The 25,160-nt window shown below is 41.2% G+C and overlaps 1 protein-coding gene across 2 annotated transcripts in view; it reads left to right on the forward strand.

Annotated features, from left to right (window-relative positions):
* The window catches only part of LOC117456000 (mediator of RNA polymerase II transcription subunit 13-like), an 81,726-nt gene that overhangs the window by 6,320 nt on the left and 50,246 nt on the right, over positions 1 to 25,160 (forward strand). For both annotated transcript variants that reach the window (XM_034095695.2, XM_034095696.2), the window contains exon 2: positions 15,335 to 15,572. In XM_034095695.2, coding sequence (XP_033951586.1) covers positions 15,335 to 15,572 — 238 coding nt within the window. The remainder of the gene's footprint in view (positions 1 to 15,334; positions 15,573 to 25,160) is intronic.

Here is a 25,160-nt window from a genome sequence, read left to right on the forward strand (position 1 = left end):
GAGCAGCAGGCTTGTCAGTGCCCTGCCACAGAGGTGAGGAACGGTTCAAAGATGGACAGGGAGGGAGGGAGGGAACCACCGCTGGTCCCGGAGCTGGAAGTGGGCCGGGATGGGCAGGAGTGTTTTGGAGCACGGTGGGTTGAGTGTGAAATATGTAAGCCCTGCAGTGCCAGCTGTGATCTATTCTTAGTGCCCGCTGGTGTTCCTGCATGTGAGCAGGGCGACAGAAGGCTGAGCGGGACAGGAGGAATGGCCAGGAGCTGGTGCCACCAAGTGCTTGTGATTGCTGAAAAGTTAGCTAGTTAACTGACAGACTGCGATAGATAAATAGAAAAAATCTGTGGTAAAAGATGAATTTAGATCATAATGCTACTCTGTACAAATACATTACAAATGAAAGTCCTCTGAAATCAGTATTAGATCACTGTTCTGTTATCAAGATAAGTGCACTTTGAATGATTTAATGAAAAAAATGGATTTTGACTGGAATCGCTCAAAAGTTATTTTTGTCACCAGTTTATTGATGATAAGTGAAGTGTAGAAAAGTATATGGCAGCATTATATTGAGTCACATGTCAACTATAATGTTCCTAAAGGGGCCATATGGTGCTCATTTTCAGGTTTCATGTTTGTATTTAGTGTCTCTACTGTGACATGTCTCCATGCTTTAAAGTTCAAAAAGCTCTTTGTCTCATTATGCCTGTGCTGCAGCACCTCTTTTCACCCTCTGTCTGAAATCAGAGCCTAGTCTGCTCTAATTTGTTAGCTTGCCGGCTCTGTTGTGACTGGTTAACCGCTTAGAGATGCCTATCAAGTACAATGTGTTGGAGCACTGACCAATACAAGCGTGAGTGCTACATAGTGATGTCATTTAGTTTCAGATGTAAACAAAGGAGTCCAATGGAGGCGTTTCAGACAGGGGGGGGAGGGTGTGGGAGAGAAACTCCCTCTGGACGAAACTTCGGGATTTTAGCCTTTACAGACCAGTTACATGCATAAAAAAAAAATATATATATAATACACCAAGGGAAAAGGGAAACCCCAAAAAGCACAAAAGCCCCCCTTAAACAGTGTAGTGTTTTTTCCACCACAGCTGAATACAATTGTTCCATTACGGTTGGGTGAAGCAGGCAGGACCCAAATGCAGAATAAACTGAAAAAATACCTTTATTTCAAGGTCTAGAGGCACAAACAGAACACTAACGAGAACACAGTCAAAGACAAACAAACAATGAACCAACAATGACAAACAGAAAAACCAGAACTTAAATACACACAAGACACAGGTGAGGAGGGAGGAGAAAACACAGGGGTACCAGGTGAACACAATCGGGTAATTAGGTAGGAGGGAAAACAGACAGACAGCAACAGGCAAGACAGGAGGTGAAGACTTTTCAAAATAAAACATGAAAGCAAAGACAGAAAAAGACAAAACACAGAGAGATCGTGACATTACCCCCCCCCCCCTCTCAAGGGACGGATCCCAGACGTCCCAAAACCCACTGGAGTAGGGACCATGGCTACTGGGGCCGGCACTGAAGCCGGAACCATGGCTGCTGGGCCCGGTACTGGGGCCCGAACCATGGTTGCTGGGACTGGGGCTGGAACCATGGCTGCTGGGGCCAGAACTGGGTCTGGGACCATGGCTGCTGGGGCCAGAACTTGGGCCGGACCATGGCTCGGGCTGGACCATGGCTCGGGCTGCTTGCCTGGCCTTGCGACTCCGTCTTTTAGAAGCCGTTTGGAGGCTTCGTGGACCTCCAAAAGCGAGGAGCAGGACATGGGGAAGAAGCAGGGGTTGACTCCGGACGGAACACACCGAGACGTTTGTAGTCAGCAGGCTGGAAATCACACACCCAGAGGAAGTTCAAAATCCAGCCAGGTAAACATTTCACCATGCCTGGTTTCTCCATAGCCAACCGGTGCGCCTCTACCAGAGCGGCCCCCTTCTGCAGAACACTGGACGCTCTCTTCCACCAATCAAAGCAGCAAGCCAGATAAAAGGTAAAATGCTGTAATTCTACCTCAAATGGATCATCTGCTGGGTCCATTTGTGGTTGGTTCATTCTGTTACGGTTGGGTGAAGGAAGCAGGACCCAAATGCAGAATAAACTGAAAAAATACCTTTATTTCAAGGTCTAGAGGCACAAACAGAACACAAACACGAGAACACAGTCAAAGACAAACAACGAACCAACAATGACAGACAGAAAAACCAGAACTTAAATACACACAAGACTAATCACACAAACAAGACGCAATGTGAGGAGGGAGGAGAAAACACAGGGGCACCAGGTGAACACAATCGGGTAATTAGGTAGGAGGGAAAACAGACAGACAGCAACAGGCAAGACAGGAGGTGAAGACTTTTCAAAATAAAACATGAAACCAAAGACAGAAAAAGACAAGACAAAACACAACACAGACAGATCGTGACATGTTCTGTCTCATGTAGCGACATGTTCCTCCAAATGTGTTTTTATCCCTCACAGATTTAAATCACTTTCCTCCAAACTATTACATTTTGGATGTGTGTTGCTACACTTCCTCTGCTACACTTCTGAGCCATGTTTAATTGATCGATCATTTCTATAAACAAAGCGTTTGTCTCATGATGTCTCTGTGCCATTATATTCATCTGTAGCCATCTCTAGATAATTTCTTTACAGGTAGATACTGCCCTGCTTATAACTGGGCAAATATGTTCTGCAAGCCAGACAGCTTTGCCAATATCGTGGTTGGCTGGGATTCAAATGCAGTTAAAGCACACTTAGGTGAAAGGGTGTCTTTTTAGAGCGGCACAACAAGGGGAGAGAGAAAGCATTAATGTTGGCTACTGTGTTGTTGAAAATTCTAATTATCATGTGTTCATGTTCCATTGAGAGATTATCTGCAACCAATCAGACGGGTACTTGATTAGAACAAACACATTATATGCAGACTGTTGATTCACAGCCGTTTGTGGTGCATTGATTCTCCCTGTGCTGCCAAACGGCACTCTCCCTCTCTCATCTTGAATTAGGCAGACATCCATGATTCATATACAAATGTGTACAATATCACTCCTGGCTTGCATCATAGAATAAATGGACTTTCCAGTATAGAAGTGACACCCAAAGTGTTTGATGGAGTATTTACCAGTCATGACTGAAGGAGCTGCAGGGATAAGTGTTTAGGCAGGGTAGTGTTGGAAGGGAACATGGCATGGTACCAGTGTATCTGTTGTAAAGAGTGAATGGACAGGAGAGGAGGACTTGAGTGGGATTACATAAGATTTTGTGTGTGTTGAACATGTTGGCAGAAATGCAGTGGACTCTAGTATTAAAGCTCTGATTGGCTGCCACTCCCACGTAGTAAGCAAACAACAGCTTAGGTGCTGTTTACACGAGAACGCAAACGGTTGTATCCGCTACTTTTCTCTTTCGTATAGCCCGTTCGTTCACACGAGGCCGTAACGGAAACGCCGAAACGGACCCCGCAAACGATAACGGGTCCCAAGGTGGATATATCTGCAAATGGAACGCTCTCGGGGGCCAAACAGCTCGGTGTGTACGCCCATACGATCATTTCCTTATAACAATGAAGCCATAGCCCCACCTCTCCCCACCTATGCTGCTCACTGCTGTAGCATGGTCAGTAGCTACTGTCAATAGCTACTGTCAGTAATCTACAGCTCTACCATGCTACAGATGTTAGTGCAAAATATACAGCTCCTCTACTACCACAACCATCAGCAACAAGTGGACATGGAGAATTACATGAACTACATGTTGCTAAATCCACCGCGAGGCATAAACAGAAGGGCAACCATGGCAACCATGCTCGGGGGTCTTCTTCGCTGCTTTGATATATTTTGTGGCAGAAGTACTGCACCACTTACAGGCCCGGCATATGTACTACGGCGTCTCCAGCGCTTTCAAGCGGTCTCGTGCGGACGAAATACTTTTTTGATATCTTATTCGGTTCGTTTGTGTTTTGTATGCGTTTGCTTGTAAATGGGTCTTACAGACAGCAGCCAGGGGAGTTACAGGTTGGAACCTGTTCAGGTGTGACCCTCGTGAAGTTAATGGCTTGGCACCAAACACACTCACACACAAATATACACACAGACAGAGGCTTTGGTTCTTACCAGTTCTCCTCTTTTATATTTTGTTTTTGCTGGCTTGTAATGAAACAAGTGGAAGTCATGCTGATTTATGCACTGCATGACTGTCATTTTATCTGAAATGGCATCCCTGTGGAAAAAATCAATGCAGGAAGGAAATTACAAGCCAAATTAGATATTTTTCATACCGCTTATGCTCCATTTGCCCAATTTCACGAACAATCAGACTATTAACTACTTGTAGCCATTTGCGAAAACCTCCATGCAGGGCTAATTATACAATTACTGTGTGGGATTCTCTCATTCTCTCAGTAAAGAAAGTCAGGGAGAAATCCTATACTGCAACGCTCATGTCTTGCGTCTGGTAATCCCAGGACTTTCCTGCATGTATGACGTGCTCGACAGTAGCGTAGGCAGAAATGTACTTTAGGGTGGGCCTGTAAAAAAAAGGGTGGGCCAGATTTTTCTTCTGCACATCAGAAGCTAACAACAATCCCCGCCGGTACCGGTGGCAGATTACTTTTAAAATACTTTTGGAATACTTTCCATCACCCGGACTGCATTCTTTGTACTGTCTTAAAACCTTTCCTTAAAATATGTTATGAATTGTAAGGTGTCCTTGGGTGCTTTGAAAGACGCCCCTAAATAGAATGAATTATCATTATTATTATTATCTGAAACGATGTAATAACTTTTACAACTTTTTCCAGTCACTTGCCCCATGCCTTCAGCAGCAGCAGGCCATTCACTTTGATTTTATCCCATTATAAATGTCATCATTTCGACAATAAAGAAATGCTACATAAACGTTATCTTGCACATTTTATCTAACCATCTCCGTTTCTAACTTTCAATATATTTTAAAAGAGATCTCTCTCTCTCTCATCTGCGTGCGGGGGCGGGGCCTCACAGACACGCTGCATCTCTCTCTCCCTCACAGACATGCTGCAGCGCTGTGCAGTGCGCACACAGTTCTGCCGGTAATGAATATTAGGATACATTTTGTGAGGAAACTTTTCCACCAATAATTCCAATAAGTATTCCAAAATGTATTCACTTCAGGTTTACGAAAGTAACTGTAATCAGATTACTCGTTTTTCAAATGTAAATGTAAGCCAGCTGAATACACTTGATTTTTGTATTCTGATTACGTAACGCCGTTACATGTACAACCCAACCCTGTGTATATCTCTCCGGACTGTCCACCAGCAGATGAAAAACACCCACCTCTCCGCCTCTTCCCAGGGACGAGGGAACGTGTGTTTCCGTTAACATTTTTTTCTTCTGACAGCCCAGCAGCAGCAGGAGAGGTGGGGAGAGGGAGGCGGGGCTATTTCATCGTTATCAGAAAATGATCGTATAGATCGCTGCTAGATGAGGGCAGTGGGGGCTCTTCTTGGAGTCTGGCTTTTTAAAAAAAAACAAAGTTCATTCGTGAACTTTGAGCCATCATTTATTTTGCAGGCAGCTCTCTGCCTCTCTCACGTTATTATGGCGCGCGCCGGAACCAACAATCAGTTTTTACCGTAAATGAGTTCGGTTCAGAGGATAAAGCACATACAACATTAATTAAACTCGATATTGGTTAACTTGAATTTCACTTTGAATTATTGGATATTCTCAATGGGTGAATAATCTTTTTTATTATTAATAATAATAAAATAATTAAAAAAAAATAATATTTTTTTAAATAACACCGAAGCTTTCTCAGGGTGGGCCAATGAGTAAACTGGGTGGGCCAGGGCCCACCCTGGCCCTATGGTGGCTATGCCACTGGTGCTCGATAATATCTTCAGCCAAATTTGAGTTTATGAACTCCAGCTGTAGGGGAACAAATGGAGGTGTAGTTGTGCTCAGGGGAGACAACATACACTCTTTTGTGATTCTTTTAAAGTAAGAGACCACAGAAGAGCTTAAAATATTATACTGTATTTATACTGTAACCCTGGAGACAGAAATCTCAAAAATGGAATACCTTGCTGGATTCCTATATATGTTGTATGTTGCCTAGCAACTGTTTTTACTTTTTCTCTCGTCTTCTGTTTTTCCTTCTCTGTGATTCTCAGTTCTTCTGTCTTTGTCTGCCTGTTTCGCTCCTTTCTCCCTCCACGTGGCTTGTCACGGGTAATTAAGTTACACCAGAGAGATACTAAAGCAGAGACTGGTTTATTTATTTGCACGTTAATAATTTAGGCTAAGCATGGCCAAGGCTTTAGCCTGTCCCATAAGGCTTTAAAAGCAACCTGACGCTGCAGCTTTGTGTTGTTTTATTTGCCAAATGGCTGGGGATCTTGTCAGCCCTTTCAGCTGCTGCAGTGCACTGTGCACAATGTCTCGCTGTCCTCATTGATCTTCGCCTGCTGTCGTCTGCTGCCTCCCGCCGCCTCCCGCCTCTCTTTGTGTCAGGTGAGAAGTCATGGCTTGATGGAGGCTTTCTGCTTTGTGATTGGCGGGTCTATCCGTCACTCAGCCCTGGGGACTCTCGCTGCTCTAATTAGGTCGCTTGGCTTGCTCACCTCCCAGGGCCGGATGCTACAGCAGAACACAGATCAAATGACGGTCCCTTGTTTTGTAGGGACTTGTAAAGGTGGCGGCAGAAGGCAGAGGAAAAGCATCTGTTTAGTGTCTGCAGCCCCAGAGGCCTTCACTCTACCTGTGTGGTGCTTATGTGTCGCTCCTGCTTCCTCACAAGTGCAGCAATGTGCATCGCTCTTCATTTGTGGTGTAAAATGCCAGAGGGGAGCGCGACTCCTTGTGGGTTAATTTGATTTCAGCGGGTTAATTGATGAAGGGGGAGTCGTTGCCTGTTCTGATTTCTGCCACTAGCTCCTCTAACTGGTGACTTCTAGCAGCACAGCCATCCTCTTTGTTCATATTTGTTTTTCATACTCGATATTTCACAGCTGCCTCACTGGCAGCCATTAAAATGGTCAATAAAGTTGTAATCCTTAAGATTTTAGTCCTGGTGGTGAATGCAAGAGTGTTTTATGACGACAAACACTACTGAAGCAGCTCCTTTGTCAGGAATACAAAAGAAGAGCACCTGCTGTAGCTGTTTACAGTGCAGCCAGACTCTGTTTTAATGATGTCAATATTTAGCCTTTTCCATTATGCAAACAAACCATCATGCCACTACACAACACAAGAGCTGACTGGTTTAAACTACTCTGTGTTAATACATTTCCAAAATAACTTATTTTGTGGTGGCAGTTTTGTTGGGTTAGCACTAGCCACTGTAACAGATACAAATATTATCCTGTGACTACTTCACAATAACATCTGTATTTTCTTCTTGTCTGTAGGTTGGTATTTTGACTTGAGAGAGGGAAAAAGGCAGACTCCACCACTAACTATAATTAAATGTTGTATGGAATTTGTGAAAAATGCTGACAAAAATACTATCAAAGACTGTTCTTGATTGGATTTCATGAATCCTTAAGGATTGTTACTTTAAAGAAAAAGTGTTTATGCTGAAACTTCAATTAAGTGTTATTGGGCCAGTTATCTCACAGTGTATGTCAGAAATAATTCAATTACACCCGTTGTTTGACATTGAATGAAACAGAGATGGCTAGCTAGTGTTGCATGTGTCTGATAAAGTCTAGGAGTCTTATCTAAAGACTTGAAGGTATCATAAGCGATCTGAACACACCCTGAATATTGGCAGCTTGTCAAGTGTCTAAACTGATTTGACGTTGATGAGAAAGCTATGCCCCTCTGACAGAATAAGTGTTTCACTTGTGCCAGAGTAGGTAAAACTGCTGATACGAGCTGTCTCTCAATTGCTTAAAGTGCCTCCTTTGTCAGACTATCCGACTGGGAGGCTCTTACACCGTTGTGTGATTCCTAAAGAAGTGGCATTTTAAAGACGGTCTCATACACTTTCTGTCAGCTTTGATAGAACACTAGGCTTCACTAAGATGAACATTTTCAGATCAACTGCAACTCTGATAGAGAAGTGCTGTTATTTTCTTATTCTGTAAACATTTTAACTGATTTTTAATAGAGCTTCACTTGAATAATGAATATGTCATTTGTGGTAGGAAAAGGAAGTCCAGAGTAATGTTTAAATATGCTGTCCCAGGCAGCTACCACATCCCTTGTCCATGTGGAAAAGGTCCAACACAAACATGCATTTCAGTTTAAGAGGTCTGTTAAAATGGTCAAACAATTCTTTTTTTTTTGGAGGAAGAACAGGAGCACACATATTTTCAGTCTGGAGACGCATTCCTGCAACATGCATGTCAAGTGTGTTTTCCTCTCAGCGTTGCTATCTAAGTGGCGGAAGTTTCCTCTGCATTGTGAAGCTCCTGGGCTTCAAACAATATGCAGTATGTATTATATGTAAGTGTCAATCTCAAACCTGATGTATGACAAACCTCATGATCGTCTCCTCTGTTGAAGCCACATGGTTGTATGCAGCGTTTGAGCAATGTATGCCAAAGATGAAAGTCCTGACTTCCATATTTCCCCTTGATTACAAGCACATGCTGCACTGAGTCTGACCTCTGGTTGGGAAACAGATTATGTTTTCCAAGCTGGGGCTCAGTTCACCTTATAGTCAGGAAATTATTCTTAACTCTGGTTTGAAGTTTAGATTCCTATTTGAAATCAATGTTCAAAGAAAACAAAGGAATGCAAATGTGTAGATAAACCATCTCACTGCCAGAAAAAGGAGAGGATTTGTATTAGAACACTAAGCACACTTTTCCAACTTCTCTGTGCTAACACCGAAATATCCAGGAAACATAAGGTTGGCTGTTATCTTTTCTCTGTTTACTTGACATAAAGAGAGGAATAACACAAAGGCGAGAGGGAGAGCGTGAAATTCTTCTGGGTGTATTCAATAGGCATCCGTGACAGTGAGAGAGTGCTGAGAGACGAGAGGGAGAGTGGAGACAAGGAAGATAATAGAGGTGAGAGTGAGGTCAAAGCTTTGGTTGGTCTTAGCAAGGGGAGGAAAAGCTCTTGTTTTTGGTCCTGCACTCAATCAGAAATTGAACTAGCTAACCAACAGAACAAGGGGCTTGGAACAGTGGCGGCTGGTGGAAAATATTTTTGGTGGGGCTGTTGTTATAGTGAGTAAAACATTTTTTTTGGGAGAAATGACCCCTTAAATTAGGACTTCTGGTGATGTAATGGCGCGTTTCCAGTGTAGCGCGGAGCTCGCTTTAAGCGTGCCGAGCCGTGCGGGGCCAGTTTTTGGTTGCGTTTCCACTTGGCCTAGTACCGGCTAGCGGGTCCTAATTCACAGTTTTTCTGGCCCCATAAAATCGTGGTTCTAGGGCCAGGAACAACCAGGCTGAGTCGGGCTGAGTATGCTAAACTAGAGAGAGAATCGCTGGCAAGGGGGCTACAACTACAACAAGATGAACATATTTTACCGTGATTTGATTGTAATACACGTTTCAAAATGATGCCGAATTAACAACATACTGATACCGGTTAGTAAACACCATGAATTAACGCTTTGACAAGTCTGCAGACAGACGGCAGGCAGAAAACCCTTTTAAAATGCGTGTTTTCTAAATGGCGCTTGGCTAAGCTAACGTTATGCTCCGACCGTCCACACTCACAACAACGGCCTATACAGACATAAATAAACCAGCGACTGTATTCTCCATGACAGACAGTCTGTTGTTTGTACTTGTTTAACTTTTGTCTAGTTTCTGAACAGATCGTATCTGTCCCCGGCTGTTTGAAGAGCAAGCATGGGAAACAAAAGACAGCATTTACCTGTTTGCATCCAGCTAGCCATGCCTTTCTGGTGTACCAGCTACGTGAGAAGCCTCGTTGATACGTTTTGTCTTTTTCACGAGCTTGCTGCGATATATACAAATCGGGTTGGTCCGGTCCAAGGTCTTTAAGCAACAGTTTATCTCCCAAACTTCTCCTTTCGAAAGGATTGGAGATTAGCTCTTGAACGGAATTGGGCGGGGACCGAGGTCCGGAGACTCCACCTGCACATGAAGCCATCCTCATCAACTACTGCCGTACTGCGTCACCCCACCGGATACGAGTCACTAGTGTCCAAACTACTCACAGACTGGACCGGGTGCTGACATTGGCGCCCGGTGATCATCAGATTTGACGACGCTGATTGGCTGGAATTATGTTTCGGCATCATAGTTTACAGATGGCAACAGTCAGCTGCTAGTGGCTGCTGCTGCACTGGTTGAGGGCTCCTTTCTTACCGCCCAGACGAGAGAGGGTAATGACCATAGACTGTATATATAAAGGTAATGACACATGGGCAAGGCCAGGCAGGACACATGTGACTTATCAGTAACTTTAGACATCGTCGTAACACAATTTTAAACGAGATTTTATTTTAGATTATACATTTTACTGATACCAATTATATAATATTTACCTTGTTTATTAAAAATAAAAATAAAATAAAAACATATTTTTTTTAAATATATTTTTTATTTTATTTTTTATATGGGAAGAGGTGGGGCGGCGCCCCTAGCGCACCTATGGGCCGGCTGCCACTGGCTTGGAAGAGTGCTGGCTTTATTGACAGGGAAACAAAATCACCGTATTTTTCCTTGACCTCTTTCCCTTTTCACCCCTCGTGGTAGTTTTTAAAGAGACGGAGACTTCTGCTCAAAGCAAACGTTGATTTGCTCTTCAGTGCTTTGAGGGAAGCTGAGGTTTTAGCTTTTTTGGAAACATACTTGCTCTGTTCTTCACGCTGCTATTTTCAAGACCATATATTTACTTCCCCTAAAAACACATTATTATCACCCCTGCTCATGACACAAAAGGGCATTTCTGTCAAGTACATTCATCTCAGTTTAATCCTAGTCAGTTGCCACTCTCCATTACAACACATTTTTCTGTATTTACCACCTAAAATGACAAGTGCATGGTGTAATTTATCCTCTGATTATAATCTAAATATAAAGTCTGCACTTCAAGAACTTTCACCCCCCATTCTTCTATCCCTAACAATGAAAGAACTATTGAAAAAAATGATTAAAGGTTGGTTTTATTTGCATGACAGGATTTGAATCACAACACTGATTTGGCACCAAAGCTGCAGAGATATTAATTCGACACGCTTGACAGTCTCTGCTTGCTCTTATCTGTTACAAGTGATCATTTATTCATACAAAAAATAAGAATAAGCTGTTTTTTAGCACTGGTATTACTGTGACTCCAGGCACACATGATGAATGTTCGCACGTACTAGACATTACAGGCAGTAAAACACAGATCTTCACTGTCATCACCGACAAATAACTGGACCTCAGCCAGAAAAAAAGTCTGCCTCCTGATACATGTCAGTCTCTTTGAGCACTTCTGCTCTGCGCGTCATCACAGCTGTTGTGCGTGAAGTGTGTGTGTGTGTGTGTGTGTGTGTGTGTGTGTGTGTGTGTGTGTGTGTGTGTGTGTGTGTGTGTGTGTGTGTGTGTGTGTGTGTGTGTGTGTGTGTGTGTGTGTGTGTGTGTGTGTGTGTGTGTGTGTGTGTGTGTGTGTGTGTGTGTGTGTGTGTGTGTGTGTGTGTGTGTGTGTGTGTGTGTGTGTGTGTGTGTGTGTGTGTGTGTGTGTGTGTGTGTGGGCGGGCGGGCATGTGTTTGGATGGGCCTGCCCTGTGAGCATGTGACTGCAGCTCTGTTCCTCTTCCTGCAACTGTGCCACAGATAATCCTCCACAGAAGTTCAGCAGGGTGTCAGGTTGGTGCTTTACACATGGCAACAAATACGCAGCACCTGTGTGTGAAAGGCAGTGCAGCCTCTGGCCATGTTGTGCAATATTTCAACTGAAATTACATGTTGTTGTTGTAGTAATATTAGACTTTAAGTCATATTTCTGCAGTAGAATGTGAGAAGATTCTCCTTTTTTTTTAAGCCCCTCTCAACTCAGAAATGTGTTTTGGTTTTGATTGTTGGAACTTCACTGTGAACATTACTTATGTGCAGTTTTACACTTGAATGCATCAGTTTCTCTGTGCTTTAGACCCATACATGTGTTTAAGAGATTTACCCATGAGAATGATTATTTTAAAAAGCCAATCTTTTATGTAAATAAGAAAGAATTTCTGTATTAAAAGAAATCACATGTTTTGTGGCTATGAGTGAATTGTCTTTCTGACTGATTTGCTATTATATTGAGTGCCCAAGTTCCTGTCACCCTCAGGATGAATTATAATACCCATCTTTTCATTTTTCATTGACCAGCCTCACGGGGTCAACATTTCAATTTGTCCAAAAGCGTGTTGTATGACTAAAAACCTGCAAAATTAATGACGTATCTACTATCCTCAGCTTTGTATGTTCAGTGCTAATTAGCAAACGTGTCAAACTAAGAAAGTGAACATTATAAACATTATTAACCTGCCATACAGCAGCATGTCCGCATTGTCATTGGAGAAGTTGTTAACTTTTTCTCAGAAAGAAATCAGACTCAAATTATTATTCCAGGCAGAATATGTGTCTGGAGGGGATCATTAACAATCAATTCATCAGAGAGCATGTGTTGAATTATAAAACTAACAACTGGTTTGCCCTTATTGTGAATATTTCTGGTGACATTGCCCTCCTCCTCGCCTCGCCCCCTGCGCTCCTGATTCAGGAGCAGCAGACTGTGTCAAACAGCGGAGGAACTTTTGACATTGACTGGGAGTGACGAGGCAATGCAAGCAGATGTCTTCCTCTTTGCTTTGGGAGAAACGCCATCCTTGACCTTTTCATGGCTAATTTTAGGGCTTGGCTTATCACAGAGCCAATGTTTATATCTCCCATTACACACACTGTCATTACAGGAGGGACGTGCTTGTAATTATGTGTACATTGGGCAGTCAGGATGTTCCTGGGGGTCGTGTGCATACCTCAGTGTGCACTCATCTATAAGATGCTGCGGTGTTAGTTTTGACTTAATTCACAGTCTTCTACAACAGCATAGCTTTGGCTGGATTTTGGATTTGGACACAACCCTGCTACCCTTTCATACACACACTGAAAACACACACACCCACAGGCTACCTTGTTCCCTCTGTCTATGATTATCAAAGCGTTGGAGCCTCCTTTTCTTCATCCACTCAAAGACACTGCAGGGACGGCTTTAATTATCTTTGAGCCGCTGCTTTATACCTGCCCCGTGTTGAAATGGGTCAGTATTTTTTTTCTTCTCTCAGCTGCTCTTGGATGTCTTGGTGCCAGAGACAGTGTGCCAAATATCATCCTCACAGCTGGGTGAACACAGGAGAGGAGGGCAGCGCAACGCAACGAGAGATTTACCCCCCCCATGCCTGCCAAATCTCTGTCCTGTTCAACAATGCCTTTTGTGCGCTCCACTCATTCATGCAGAAATACAAACACACGGACACAAACAAACATGAAAAAGAGTTTCCAAAGCACACATGACTATCGCAGCGTCACTGTTTATGTGTTTAGCTTCTTGTTTGCTTATTTATGCTCATTCACAAACTTTGAAATTAAATGAGTTAGAAGTTGGGCTCTTATCTGCAATAGGCAAATAAACCCCTATCACCCCATTACATTAAAGGGAGAAGCTGCCACTGTTGGGCCAGGCGTATTGACCCTTTCACTCTTTCCTCTCCGCGTGTCTCCCACCCTCTGCGGCTCCCTCGTATATTTCAATGCTGTCTCGCCTGTAGTACTTAATCCCCTGCATTTCACTCAAGGCCGTCCTTTATGTCTCGCCGTCACTCCCTGCCTCTCCTCTTCCACTCTCTCTCTCGCGTCGTAACGGCAGCGAGTGCAGGTACAAGTTACATAAGGTTATAACAACACAACAGGGAGATGTTAAAAATGCTAACACATTTACACAAGGAGGATCACAGCTGTGTAAACAATATGCCAAGGAAAATATAAAATAATTGGACAGAGTCTGCGCCGGTATTGATTGAATCAACATTGTCTGAGGCTCTGTTTCATGTGAAAGAAATCCATGAATGCTGAAGTACTGTGCTTCAAGGTTAACACAACACTAATAAGGCTGCTATCGCCTTATGGATTTGTGCATAATAGTCGTTTCATTCCATCTACTGGGTGCGAGATAAACACATGGCTCTTTGATGACAATAATTAATCAAACTACAATTAAATAAGACATTTATAGTCACACTGATTATTTTAACCAACAATTAATATCTGTGGGTGATTTTATTGGAAGAGCTACACACAAAATATCAAAGCAACAGCACAAAAGCTAAAGATATTGATTTGACAACGATGTAAAACAGAGAAGCAGCACATTGGAGAAGCCTGAGTTAGAGAAAATGAGCTTGTGCTTAAAAAATGATGTGTTATCAAAATCATTGGAGATTCTGTCGATTGACTTATCAATGAATCAACTAATGGTTACAGCATTTACCTCAGTGTTTAAACTGAATTTAGAGAAAAACCTATACCTATTTCTTGGGATAAGAATAGCGATCATCAAACTAATTACAATAAATTGGCTAAAAGATAATAACTTAATAAACTCACAATGGAATAACCTGGCAAGGCAAGGCAAGGCAAGGCAAGGCAAGGCAAGTTAAGTTTATTTATATAGCACCTTTCAACACAAGGCAATTCAACTATGAGAATTAGAATCCAAATGCATATCTTTGAGGAAAGGTGGGATAAATGGGTAAAGTATAGAACACTATAATGAAGATTTATATGGAACATGAGGTAAGACTTGACAATTAATGAACACCTAAGTATTAATATTGTATCCATTCTTTTATTTTTATTATTAATATTAGTATTATTTCATCTCGGAATTATCAACTGTTATGTAGTTAATGTATATACCTAGATGTGTTTATTTTTGTTATTCGAGATTCAAGGCTTTCATTGTCATTTGTGCATAGTTATGACAATGGAAATCTTAGGTCACAGGCTCCTCCAACAGTGCAACACAATACAATGGATAAAATAGTGCAAGTCAATAAAATAAAGTAGAATATAATGGAAATAGTGCAGAATAGTCTATATACAAGTAATTGGAATATTAATATATATATACTGTAAGTTGCTAACAGATGAATGTTATGGATCTTCTTTCAAAAGTTCAGGTGTTTAACAGTCTTATGGCCAGTAGGATGAACCTGTCTGGTGGTTTTAGTTATGTATGCTTTGTGAATAATTTCTTAAAATGCAAGAAAAATGCCTTGCATATAAAATTGCTGCGTTATATTTTCAGGTTAATGGACTGTTTGCAGCTTTAATCATTGCTCTCCCCCCCCCCCCCCCCCCCCCCCCCCCACAGGCGGAGTTGACAGGCATTAAATGGCGTTGCTACAGCTTCCGGAGCAGCGGGGAGTACGGCCCGGTGATTTCGGCTCCGGCCCAGGACGACCCGGTTCTGCGCAGCTTTATGCGCTGCGTGCAGGCCAACCTGCTGTGTGTGTGGAGACGCAAAATCAAGCCCGACGCCAAGGAGCTGTGGATCTTCTGGTGGGGCGAGGAGCCCAACCTCTCCGATGTCATTCATCATGAGCTGGAAGGTGAGGAAGAAAATGAAAGAGCTCCTCTCTTCTATCCACCTAATTATTTTTCCGTCCCATCGGTCTTCACTTCCATTTCTGCTCTGAGAGTTGGGATTAGAGGCTTGTACAGACTGTTTAATTGTAGTATTGCTCTTTATTATGTTGCATTGGATTATATAGACTGGACAGTGATTACATGGAATACAGTCGTGGTTTTAGCGGATTGTATTCAAACCTGACGGAGAAGTAGTGAAATATGTGTCGTGTGTTACAACTAGATGTACAACATGAATCTGAATTGTACGAGTTGCAAATAAATTGGAGATGTTATGATATAGCGTGATGCCTGTGTGTCAGAAGGGAGCTGAATGGGTACTGTATTGTGTAGATTCATCGTGTTTAGTCTGCTGCAGATTCAAGCTGTGTGCTGTTTGTTTAGGATGTGTAGGGTGCATTGATCTAGTCCTATATTTGAGCCTCATACAGCACATATCTGAAATGTGTTTGCTTTGCAACTCAAGTGTTAATATGCTGCTTCAGGACTATGATGAAGCACACAGCAATAAAAGAGATTTCTCTCGCCAGTATTTATGTGTGTGAATGCACGCTTGTGTGGTTGTGCTAGTGAAAATTACACGGATATCTTACTTGAAAGAGTTCTACTGTCAGCACTATTGTCCCTATTTATAGAAACATTTTCATTATCTCACTGTGCACGTGTGTAGAAGTCTAATATATCGACTAAGCCTCTAGAAGACAGGGAGAGGAGGAAACAGGAGAGGGATTATATTGGGTTTGGTTTAGTAGAACAACAGTCAGGAGGAACAACACAGGAACATAGGATAGAGAGGTTAAGGCAATAGTAAGAATTTAAGTTTAAGTCCTCAATAACCTATTAAAGCTGACGTGATGTGAAAAGGCCTCACAGGCACTGCAGCAGATATTTGACAGATGTTCTCACTGCTGCTGTGGAGAGTGCTTTACTCAGACTGCACAAGCTTGTGTAATAGAGAAAGATACAGTGTACATTTCAATTAGGCTTTGTTTGTATCACTAACAGGATCTAAGATAACTTGTTTTCTTGCCTACGCAACACTCCCAGACATCAAAACTCTGTCTACAAATCATGTAATATATATCAATTAACGATGATGATTTTACTTTGTAGTAATCACAGACCTTTATAAAAACAGTGATGATTAAATAAACCAACAGTCAGTGGCACAAATTCAGCATTCAGACCAAAAATGCATAACAAAAAGTAGGGGTGCATACCGGTTCCCGGTATTACCGAAATACCGGTTACTGTATACCGGTATACCGTACCGAAATCAGATCTGGTTTTCGATACTTTTTCTATTTTTTTATTTTTTATATATATAAAGTGAGGCGTAATATCCTTAAACCCACGCCCAAACCGCCAGCCAATCAGATTGCGCGTCTTGCAACGGCTTCGGTGATTGGCTTGATTGCCAAGCAACGCTCTTCACCTTCCTCCTGAACGTCTGTGCCTTTCGGTTAGTTTTCGTTTTTTCATTAGCTCGATGTCGGCACGAAAATCTAAAGTGTGGCTGCATATGACTGCCAGTCTGAATGGTGGGGTCTGTAACCACTGCCAGTCTGAATGGTGGGGTCTGTAACCACTGCCAGTCTGAATGGTGGGGTCTGTAACCACTGCAAGAAGTTTATTTCTGGGAAAGGCGGCAACACATCCAACCTCTCAAAACATTTGCTACTGTCAGATAAAATCAGAGTACAGGAATGTACAGTCTTCAAGCCCGTGTTGTCAAACGTGTTTTTCATTGCTTGTTCAGTACTAAAAGGTTGAAGTCCCACAATTAATTGTAATATTCATTTGACATGTTAACTATAGCATAAAGTGCTTCAATTTCCCCTTATGCAACATGAAAGTATCACGATATGTATCGGTCGAGTATCGGTATCGTTTAGTGGTATCGGTATCGTAAAAAAGCCAACGATATGCATCCCTAACAAGAAGCCACATATCAAATGTCTTGCAGTGGGACATTTTAGCATTACCTCCTCAATTTGCAAGCTGTTAGCTGGCTGCCTTCACCACCAATTATGACTCCCTTTGAGTTTCACTTTGAGGTCTAAAGTTAATAAGGATCTTGGCCCGTTTAATTACATTTTACAGCAATTGCTTACTTAGGATTGAGGAAGTGTGACTGAAAGGATTTGGTCGCTATTCTTTTATATGTCTATGCAGAACAGTGAGATGTACTCTGCTATTGCTCAATTTAATATATTTAACTAGATAAATGTATCAAAGTAAAGGGAGCATTATTAGGGGAGTAATACTCTGACTTAAGGTGGTAGTACACTTAGTCACTTTTGCTGTTCGTATTTCTTATGTGTTATGGACTTTAATTAACTGGGAAAATATCACAATCTGCTTGAGGTAAAGTCACAAAATGTCTTATTTGTCCGATTAAGACTTCAAAACCTCAAAGTATTCAATGTTGGGTTATATTCCCCCCCACCCCTCGACTTCTTGCTCTTTTCTCTCTCACCTGTGTCAGTCTGTTGCTGCTGGGGATTTTTCGTCTCAACCTGTTTATTGCTTGTTCCTTGGCTGACCTAGTCATTACATTAAAAGAAGCTGCTTTTGTTATGGCAATTTGTCCAGTTCAAGTAGTATCATGATATTTAGGATTTATCTCAGTCCTGAAATGTTATTGTATTTATGTACAATTCTACGGTGCTTGATATATCTTTTTTGTGCAGTCCTAAACCACTACTATGTGAGTGTAAATATTGTACTTTTATTGTACTTTAAAATGTATTTCGTATATTTTATTCTGCTGTTAAGAATGAACTTTTGATACTATTCATTGAATACAAGGTCTGAGTACTTCTTCCTCCACTGGTTGCTTTCAGCTTTGGCTAAAAATAGTTGTGAGTATATGGGGAGTTACAGGAACGTTCAGAAAATCCGTTCGAAATAGCAGGAAACTCACCACTATGTAAAGTATTAAGTTTCTCTTAAGATCTAACAATCTAATTCAGTTGCTTTGCATCGCTGTCAGTAGATAAAATCAAATTGAGCAGCCAGTTGTATCAAATGAAAAACAGTTTTTGCAAATACATGTCAGATCCATTTGCTGTTCTTTGTGTTATTATTCCTACTCATCCATTCAGTCAAATGTATCAATACATATATGACTGAACAGCTAAAGCCACATTTATCTTGAGTCAGACAAAAATATAAAAGTAGTGTAAAAGGGCATGTTTTAAATAGACGGTTCATAGTGTTTCTTTCAGCAGAGCAGTGAATGGGTGATAAGGCGTGTTTTCATAAGAGGATATTGCCTAACAAACTTTACATATCAATTAGAAAAATACCAAATTATTTGTACAATTTTGCAGTCAAGTCCTGCTTAAAAAGATAACTGCTTTAATTGCAACTTCTGATAAACATAACACACATTAAAAGTGTTGCACCAACAACACAGCAGCTCAAAGTCAACTCATTAGGCTGTTGTTTGTTTTTTAACTCAAATTATGGATACAAATACAACCTCATTATATTTACACCACATTAATTATTTTTCAGCACACCCGCCAGCAGCTATTAGACAGATATAAATAATCTAAACTGTTTTGTGACCTGTGAAACTGAGAATAGTCTCACATTTACGCACGGAGGCTGTGCAACAGGTGGGATCAGGGGCCAATTCAGTTCAGCTGGCAGAGAGCGGGCGAGGAGAGATGTGAGGTCGATTTAGAAAATAATCTTGATAGAGGTTGACAGAACAAATCGACCCGTTGACAGGTGACAGGAACACAGGGGCCTTCACAGCTGATATCATTGATATAAATGCCATGAAAATATGTACAGTAGTTGTCCATTATTTAAGAATGATATGATTGACATTGTTATATTTATGCAACATAATAAATCATATTTTACTCGTCGTACTAAGTTGGCAGGAGTTTATGTTCTAAATTTGAACTCTTTAGTTCAAGAAGGATAATGAAGGACTTAGTAGTAGTTTAGTAGACCTACATTAAAGGGGCCCTATTATGCTCATTGTCAGGTTTCATAACTATATTTTGTGTCTCTACTGTGAAATGTTTTCCATGCTTTAATGTTGAAAAAGGTTTTATTTTTCTCATAGTGCCTGTGCTGCAGCACCTCTTTTCACCTTCTGTCTGAAACCAGAGCCCAGTCCGCTCTGATTGGTTAGCTAGCTGGCTATGTTGTGATTGGTCAGCTGCTTAGAGATCGTTAACCTATCACATACAATGTGTCGGAGCACTAGCCAATAGAAGCGCGGGTGTAACATAGTTATAGAGAGGCGAAGTCCCGCCCTTCTACTTCCGTCCCATGGGACCTTATTTCAGAAAAATTATGTATTGAAGTCAATGGGAGAGAAAACGTATCTTTCGATCCTGTTTGAATTGTGCCTTGAATTACACATGTTTGTCAATCTTAAAAAATCATTTCCATGTCAAAACAGTCACAGTTTGTCGTAAAACTGTTGAAATATAAGACTATGAAAAGTACGCAAACTAGAAAGACTACAAATCCCAGAGTCGCATAAGTATTGTCATTAACATTACACATTACACTCGTCTTACTCACCGAAACCTTGTAAAGCCGGTCCCGCATGCTGGCTCTTACGGAACCGAGTAACTCCCCTTTTTCGTATGTACACTACAGTTCTCAACATGCCCAGACTTGTAGTGATTTTCACCTCTTTTAATACTTTTCACCTTATTCTGAAAGAAAGAGGTGAAATGTGCTAACGTGACGGCCATCTTGGTGTTGGTGACGTGTGCGAGACCAGAGATGTAGTTCATTGAGCGTTTCACACAAAAAAACGTGTTACTTCACAGTTCACACATTTTCATTTCTTTGACTTGCAAAATGATTTTTTAAGATTGACAAACATCATATGTGTAATTCATGGCACAATTCAAACGGGATCGAAAGATACACTTTCTCTCCCCATTGACTTCAATACATCATTTTTTCAAAATAAGGTCCCATGGAGGTCCACCGGAAGGGGAGGGACTTCGCCTCTCTATAGAGAGGCGAAGTCCCGCCCATCTACTTCCGACCCATGGGACCTTATTTTGGAAAAATTATGTATTGAAGTCAATGGGGAGAGAAAGCGTATCTTTCGATCCCGTTTGAATTGTGCCATGAATTACACATATGATGTTTGTCAATCTTAAAAAATCATTTCCATGTCAAAACAGTCACAGTTTGTCGTAAAACTGTTGAAATATAAGACTATGAAAATTACGCAACTAGAAAGACTACAAATCCCAGAGTCGCATAAGTGATGTCATAACTGATGTCACAATTGTTTTCCTCCACTAAATAAGAGATAGCTAAGATAAGATAACTTTAACAAGATGCCTGTGTGATTAGTATCAGGTTGTAATCATACCAGCATACTGCTAGTGAATTGTCCGACCAGCCCACCGGGAAAGCTCCCGGTATTCCAAATGGCCAGTCCACTCCTGGAGGGAACTGTGGGATTTTAGCCTTTGCAGACCATTTACATGCACAAAAACATATATAACACACTACAGGAAAGAAAAAAACCCAAAAAGCATAATTACGGTCTTTAACTTTAACTATCAGTACAAACACTAGATAGATATTTTTTGTTGGCTACAATATTCATGCAAACAGAGGACAAGGTGGGACAGGGAAGGAATATAGTGCTTCATTTATTTATATTTGCTGATGCTTGGCTGCTGCTCACTTCCATAACATCCCTTCCCCTTAGAGCTCAAGACCTCTTCTGCTCTGGAAATCCTGCCACCCACTTTTCAGGGGCTTCAAGTAGCACATTTGATCTCTTGCTGACTCCCTATGAGTTTATTTGACATCATAAAGGGATCACAAACGCTGCCTGTGAGTAGAGCTAATAAACACAACTGATTCTAATACAAAATCTTGTGATTATGGCAGCTGTCGTGATGAAGAAGCCTTGGATCCCACAGTGTCACTGGAGTGTAGGACTAATCTAGTCTAAATAAATCATACCTTTGAGATCGTGCCAGCAGTATGAGTAGTTATGATCCAGTGTTACCTCCCTACTCCTCTCCCACTGTACTCCAGCGCTCTCTGATATTGTCTTTGGTTCAATTTGAAGTGTTTTATCATCACGTTCAGGCTTGCTTTCTATAACTCAGATGGCATTTGCTTTTGTGTGTGGGTTAAGTACATTTTGAGAGAAAACGGAATTCATTTGTTGAGTCACATGAGTTTGCAGCATTTTGCCAGCGCAGCCAAAGACAATGTGACATATAGTATTTTGGACACGAGTCATAAATATGAATGCACACACACACTAGCACTTAGCAGGTTGTCATGCACAGACATGCACACGCACACACACACACACACACACACACACACACACACACACACACACACACACACACACACACACACACACACACACACACACACACACACACACACACACACACACACACACACACACACACACACACACACACACACACACACACACACACACACACACACACACACACACACACACACAATGGTTTATGTATGACTGTACATACGATCTGGACCTTGTTATAATCCAGCAGAAGTGTCACATGCTATGTGGCTTTGCATCTACTAACATGTCAAATGTGTGCATGTAAATACTGACAGTACAAGCTGTCAAAGATTCTTTTATCACGTTTCAATGATGATGTATAAAAGAGGTACATTTTGTATTGCCTTTTAAAAGTTGGTGTGTAAAGATTTTTCACGTTTTTTTTAACTTAACGTGAGAAGCGTGTAACCAATGATATTAACGCTACAGCTGGTAACTTTATTAAAAAACTAACTGTAAATATACTATATACTGACAGTAATGCATGAGACATATAATCTGGGACAAAAATCAAGACACATTTCAACTTAAAATCAAAAGTGCTTTAGTTCAGTGCTGCCTGTGTGTGAAGGCGACAGAGCATGAACCCTTATAGCTGCTGTAGAAACCAGCGTTGGTTAAAATTACTGTAAGGTGTTTCTTATCTGAGGCGAATGACTAAAACATGTGTCTGAGTCGTGTCCGGTGCAAACAAGCTTCAGTCACAGCTGGCTGCATACAGACACACAATCAGCAGCCACATTACAGCGACCAGAGACGGGAACAAATGAAAGCTCAATTAGCCTTCAAAGAACGAATATAATTTGTCGGCCTTTAAACTACATAGAGCGGTATACACATGAAGTCAACATTTAGGTTTATTTTTGTCTTTGTTGTATTAAACAGACATTTTGATGACAAAGCTGTAGCATTTGTTCTAACAGACCACACAAAGTACTATCTAGGAAAATAAGAGTAACACATTCTTCAGCCTTTATGTCATCTGATATTTCTTGTGAAGTACTAAAATAGCCTTATTAGATGTGCTGGTGTAGAGTCACCATCTGAGATGCATTTGGGGTCAAATTAGGATTTTCAGTTTTTTTTCAACCTCTTTTAACATAAAAAAATGTAAATTGTGTCAAATATTGCAATGAGATATCGTGAAATGTGCAGTGAAAAAACACTGTTTACGATTCTTACTTGATAGAGTTAAATCGGGGTTTTGATATATAGACAAAACATAGGCGGTGCGTGAGGCTCAGGTTTGGGAAGGCTAAATACAAATGTTTACCTGACGCTGCCCGCCTCCGGCGTCTATAGAAAAGAGATCAACTCAGTGAAAGCACCGCCTGCTGACCAATCAGAGCTCAGTGTGCGGAGTTTAAATCTATAAAGTCATATTACAGGATAAAGGAAATACAGTTTAAACTGCCGTATGCAGGGAAGATGCCGACGTGTCGCACTTATCATTCATATCACATCATCAATCATATAATATCATAATGTATCATATATTTCCTTATCTGAGTCAGCTTCTCGAGCCGTATCTGGCCGTGCAACACTCACAGTGTCACATACTGTATGCATGAGTATTATTTTAAGCAACACATTAGGTTGACGAAACACTCAACTCAAATGTAATTAAAGTCAGATCCACTCGTGTCTAGATGGGGCAGTATCATAAAACTGTTGTACGCTTTCAAACACTCGGTAGTTTATTTATTTTTTAACCAGTTGTTATATTCACCTTGCAGGTGCAACTATGTGGCTTGTATCCTGGATTATATGTTTAAGTCATGGATGGTTAAAGTTCATATTTGTCTAATATTAGTTTACTTTTCATTAATGAAGTATGACGCTGCGCTGTCAGTAAACTTGTCCCAGATACGACTCTGACTTGTTCCTGTTTGTGATTGGTCAAATGTTGCTAACCCCGCCCCTTTCACGTGAACGGGCTTTCAGCTGGAGAGAGAAACCCTGGCTTGATTTACCGAGTTGATAACCAGCGTCGTCGGACCGCTTAGCGAGATCTCGTTTGTTAGGGTTAGTTAAGATAACTCAAACATATCCAGGGTATGTTGAACTGGCTTCGTAGTACAGGGCACAGATGGCTGCGTAGCAGCACTAATGTCAAAGACACAAACATTATAGGCTACATTATATTTGTATTTTACCAGGATGCAGTGACACAAATATTTGGGAAGGCTTAGCCTTCCCTAGCCTACAGTACCCGCCGCCTCTGAGACAAAACCTTATGATTTAAGAGCAGATGACGTTTTCAAACGAATTAACTCCTTAGTCGAGGACATCCCTATTAATTAAAAAGAAAAAAAAAAGTTAAATAACATTACAGGGAATTCTAGGATTAACTTTTTGACTGCCTTGACTTTTAAATGACTTACTCTGCGGTACTCGGTGAATAGTTGTTTCATGTCTCTATTGGAAGTGTAATTGGTTGCATAAGAGATGCATTGGGATCACCATTTAAACTAACATAATTGTCAACAGAAAGAAGAAAAGAAAAATCACCATACAGAATGTAAAAGTAAACTTTAAAACATCAATATATATCAATTATTGAATGTGTAAGAAAATAAATGCTGAAAGAAAGATGCCTTTTCTTGATTACCCTCTTTTGTTGTTACGTTTTTGCTCCATATGTTTATTTCCAAATGATTCCTGTAAGGCTGCAGAGAGGAGCTCTGTTTTCAATAATCATCTTCTCCACTGGAGTTCCCCAGGGCTCACTACTGGGCCTCTGTCTTTTCTCTTATAGACGCTTGCCACATCCCATAGTTTTCTCCTGCTGCTCTGAAACCGGCAACACTGTACTCCTTTACTTTATATCCTCTGACAGCTGGGACAATGTTATTCCATCCCTGCATCCTATCCAAGGAGCTGCAGCCAGAATTGTCCTCAGTGTCCTAACATTTCCCTTTCTCCTGCCATACATACTGACTTTAAAAACAAAACTCATTTTGTACTTTCAGGTCACGACCTAGACTTCTGTCCATGCTCTCTCTTCTGGTACAATTGTCCAATTATTTATCCCTCTCCATGCAGTGGCCTTGCGGTCTCCTTTATTCCCTGTAGAGGAATGACTTTCCTACCTGAGTTGGATGAACATTAGTCATTACCTCTTCCCCATCAGACGTTCAAAACCTATATCTGAGTCAGTTTTAAAGCACTTTCTTTAAAAAATAAATAATTAACCTCGTACTAATAC

Source organism: Pseudochaenichthys georgianus, chromosome 12, assembly GCF_902827115.2.
Source record: "Pseudochaenichthys georgianus chromosome 12, fPseGeo1.2, whole genome shotgun sequence".
NCBI lineage: Eukaryota > Metazoa > Chordata > Actinopteri > Perciformes > Channichthyidae > Pseudochaenichthys > Pseudochaenichthys georgianus.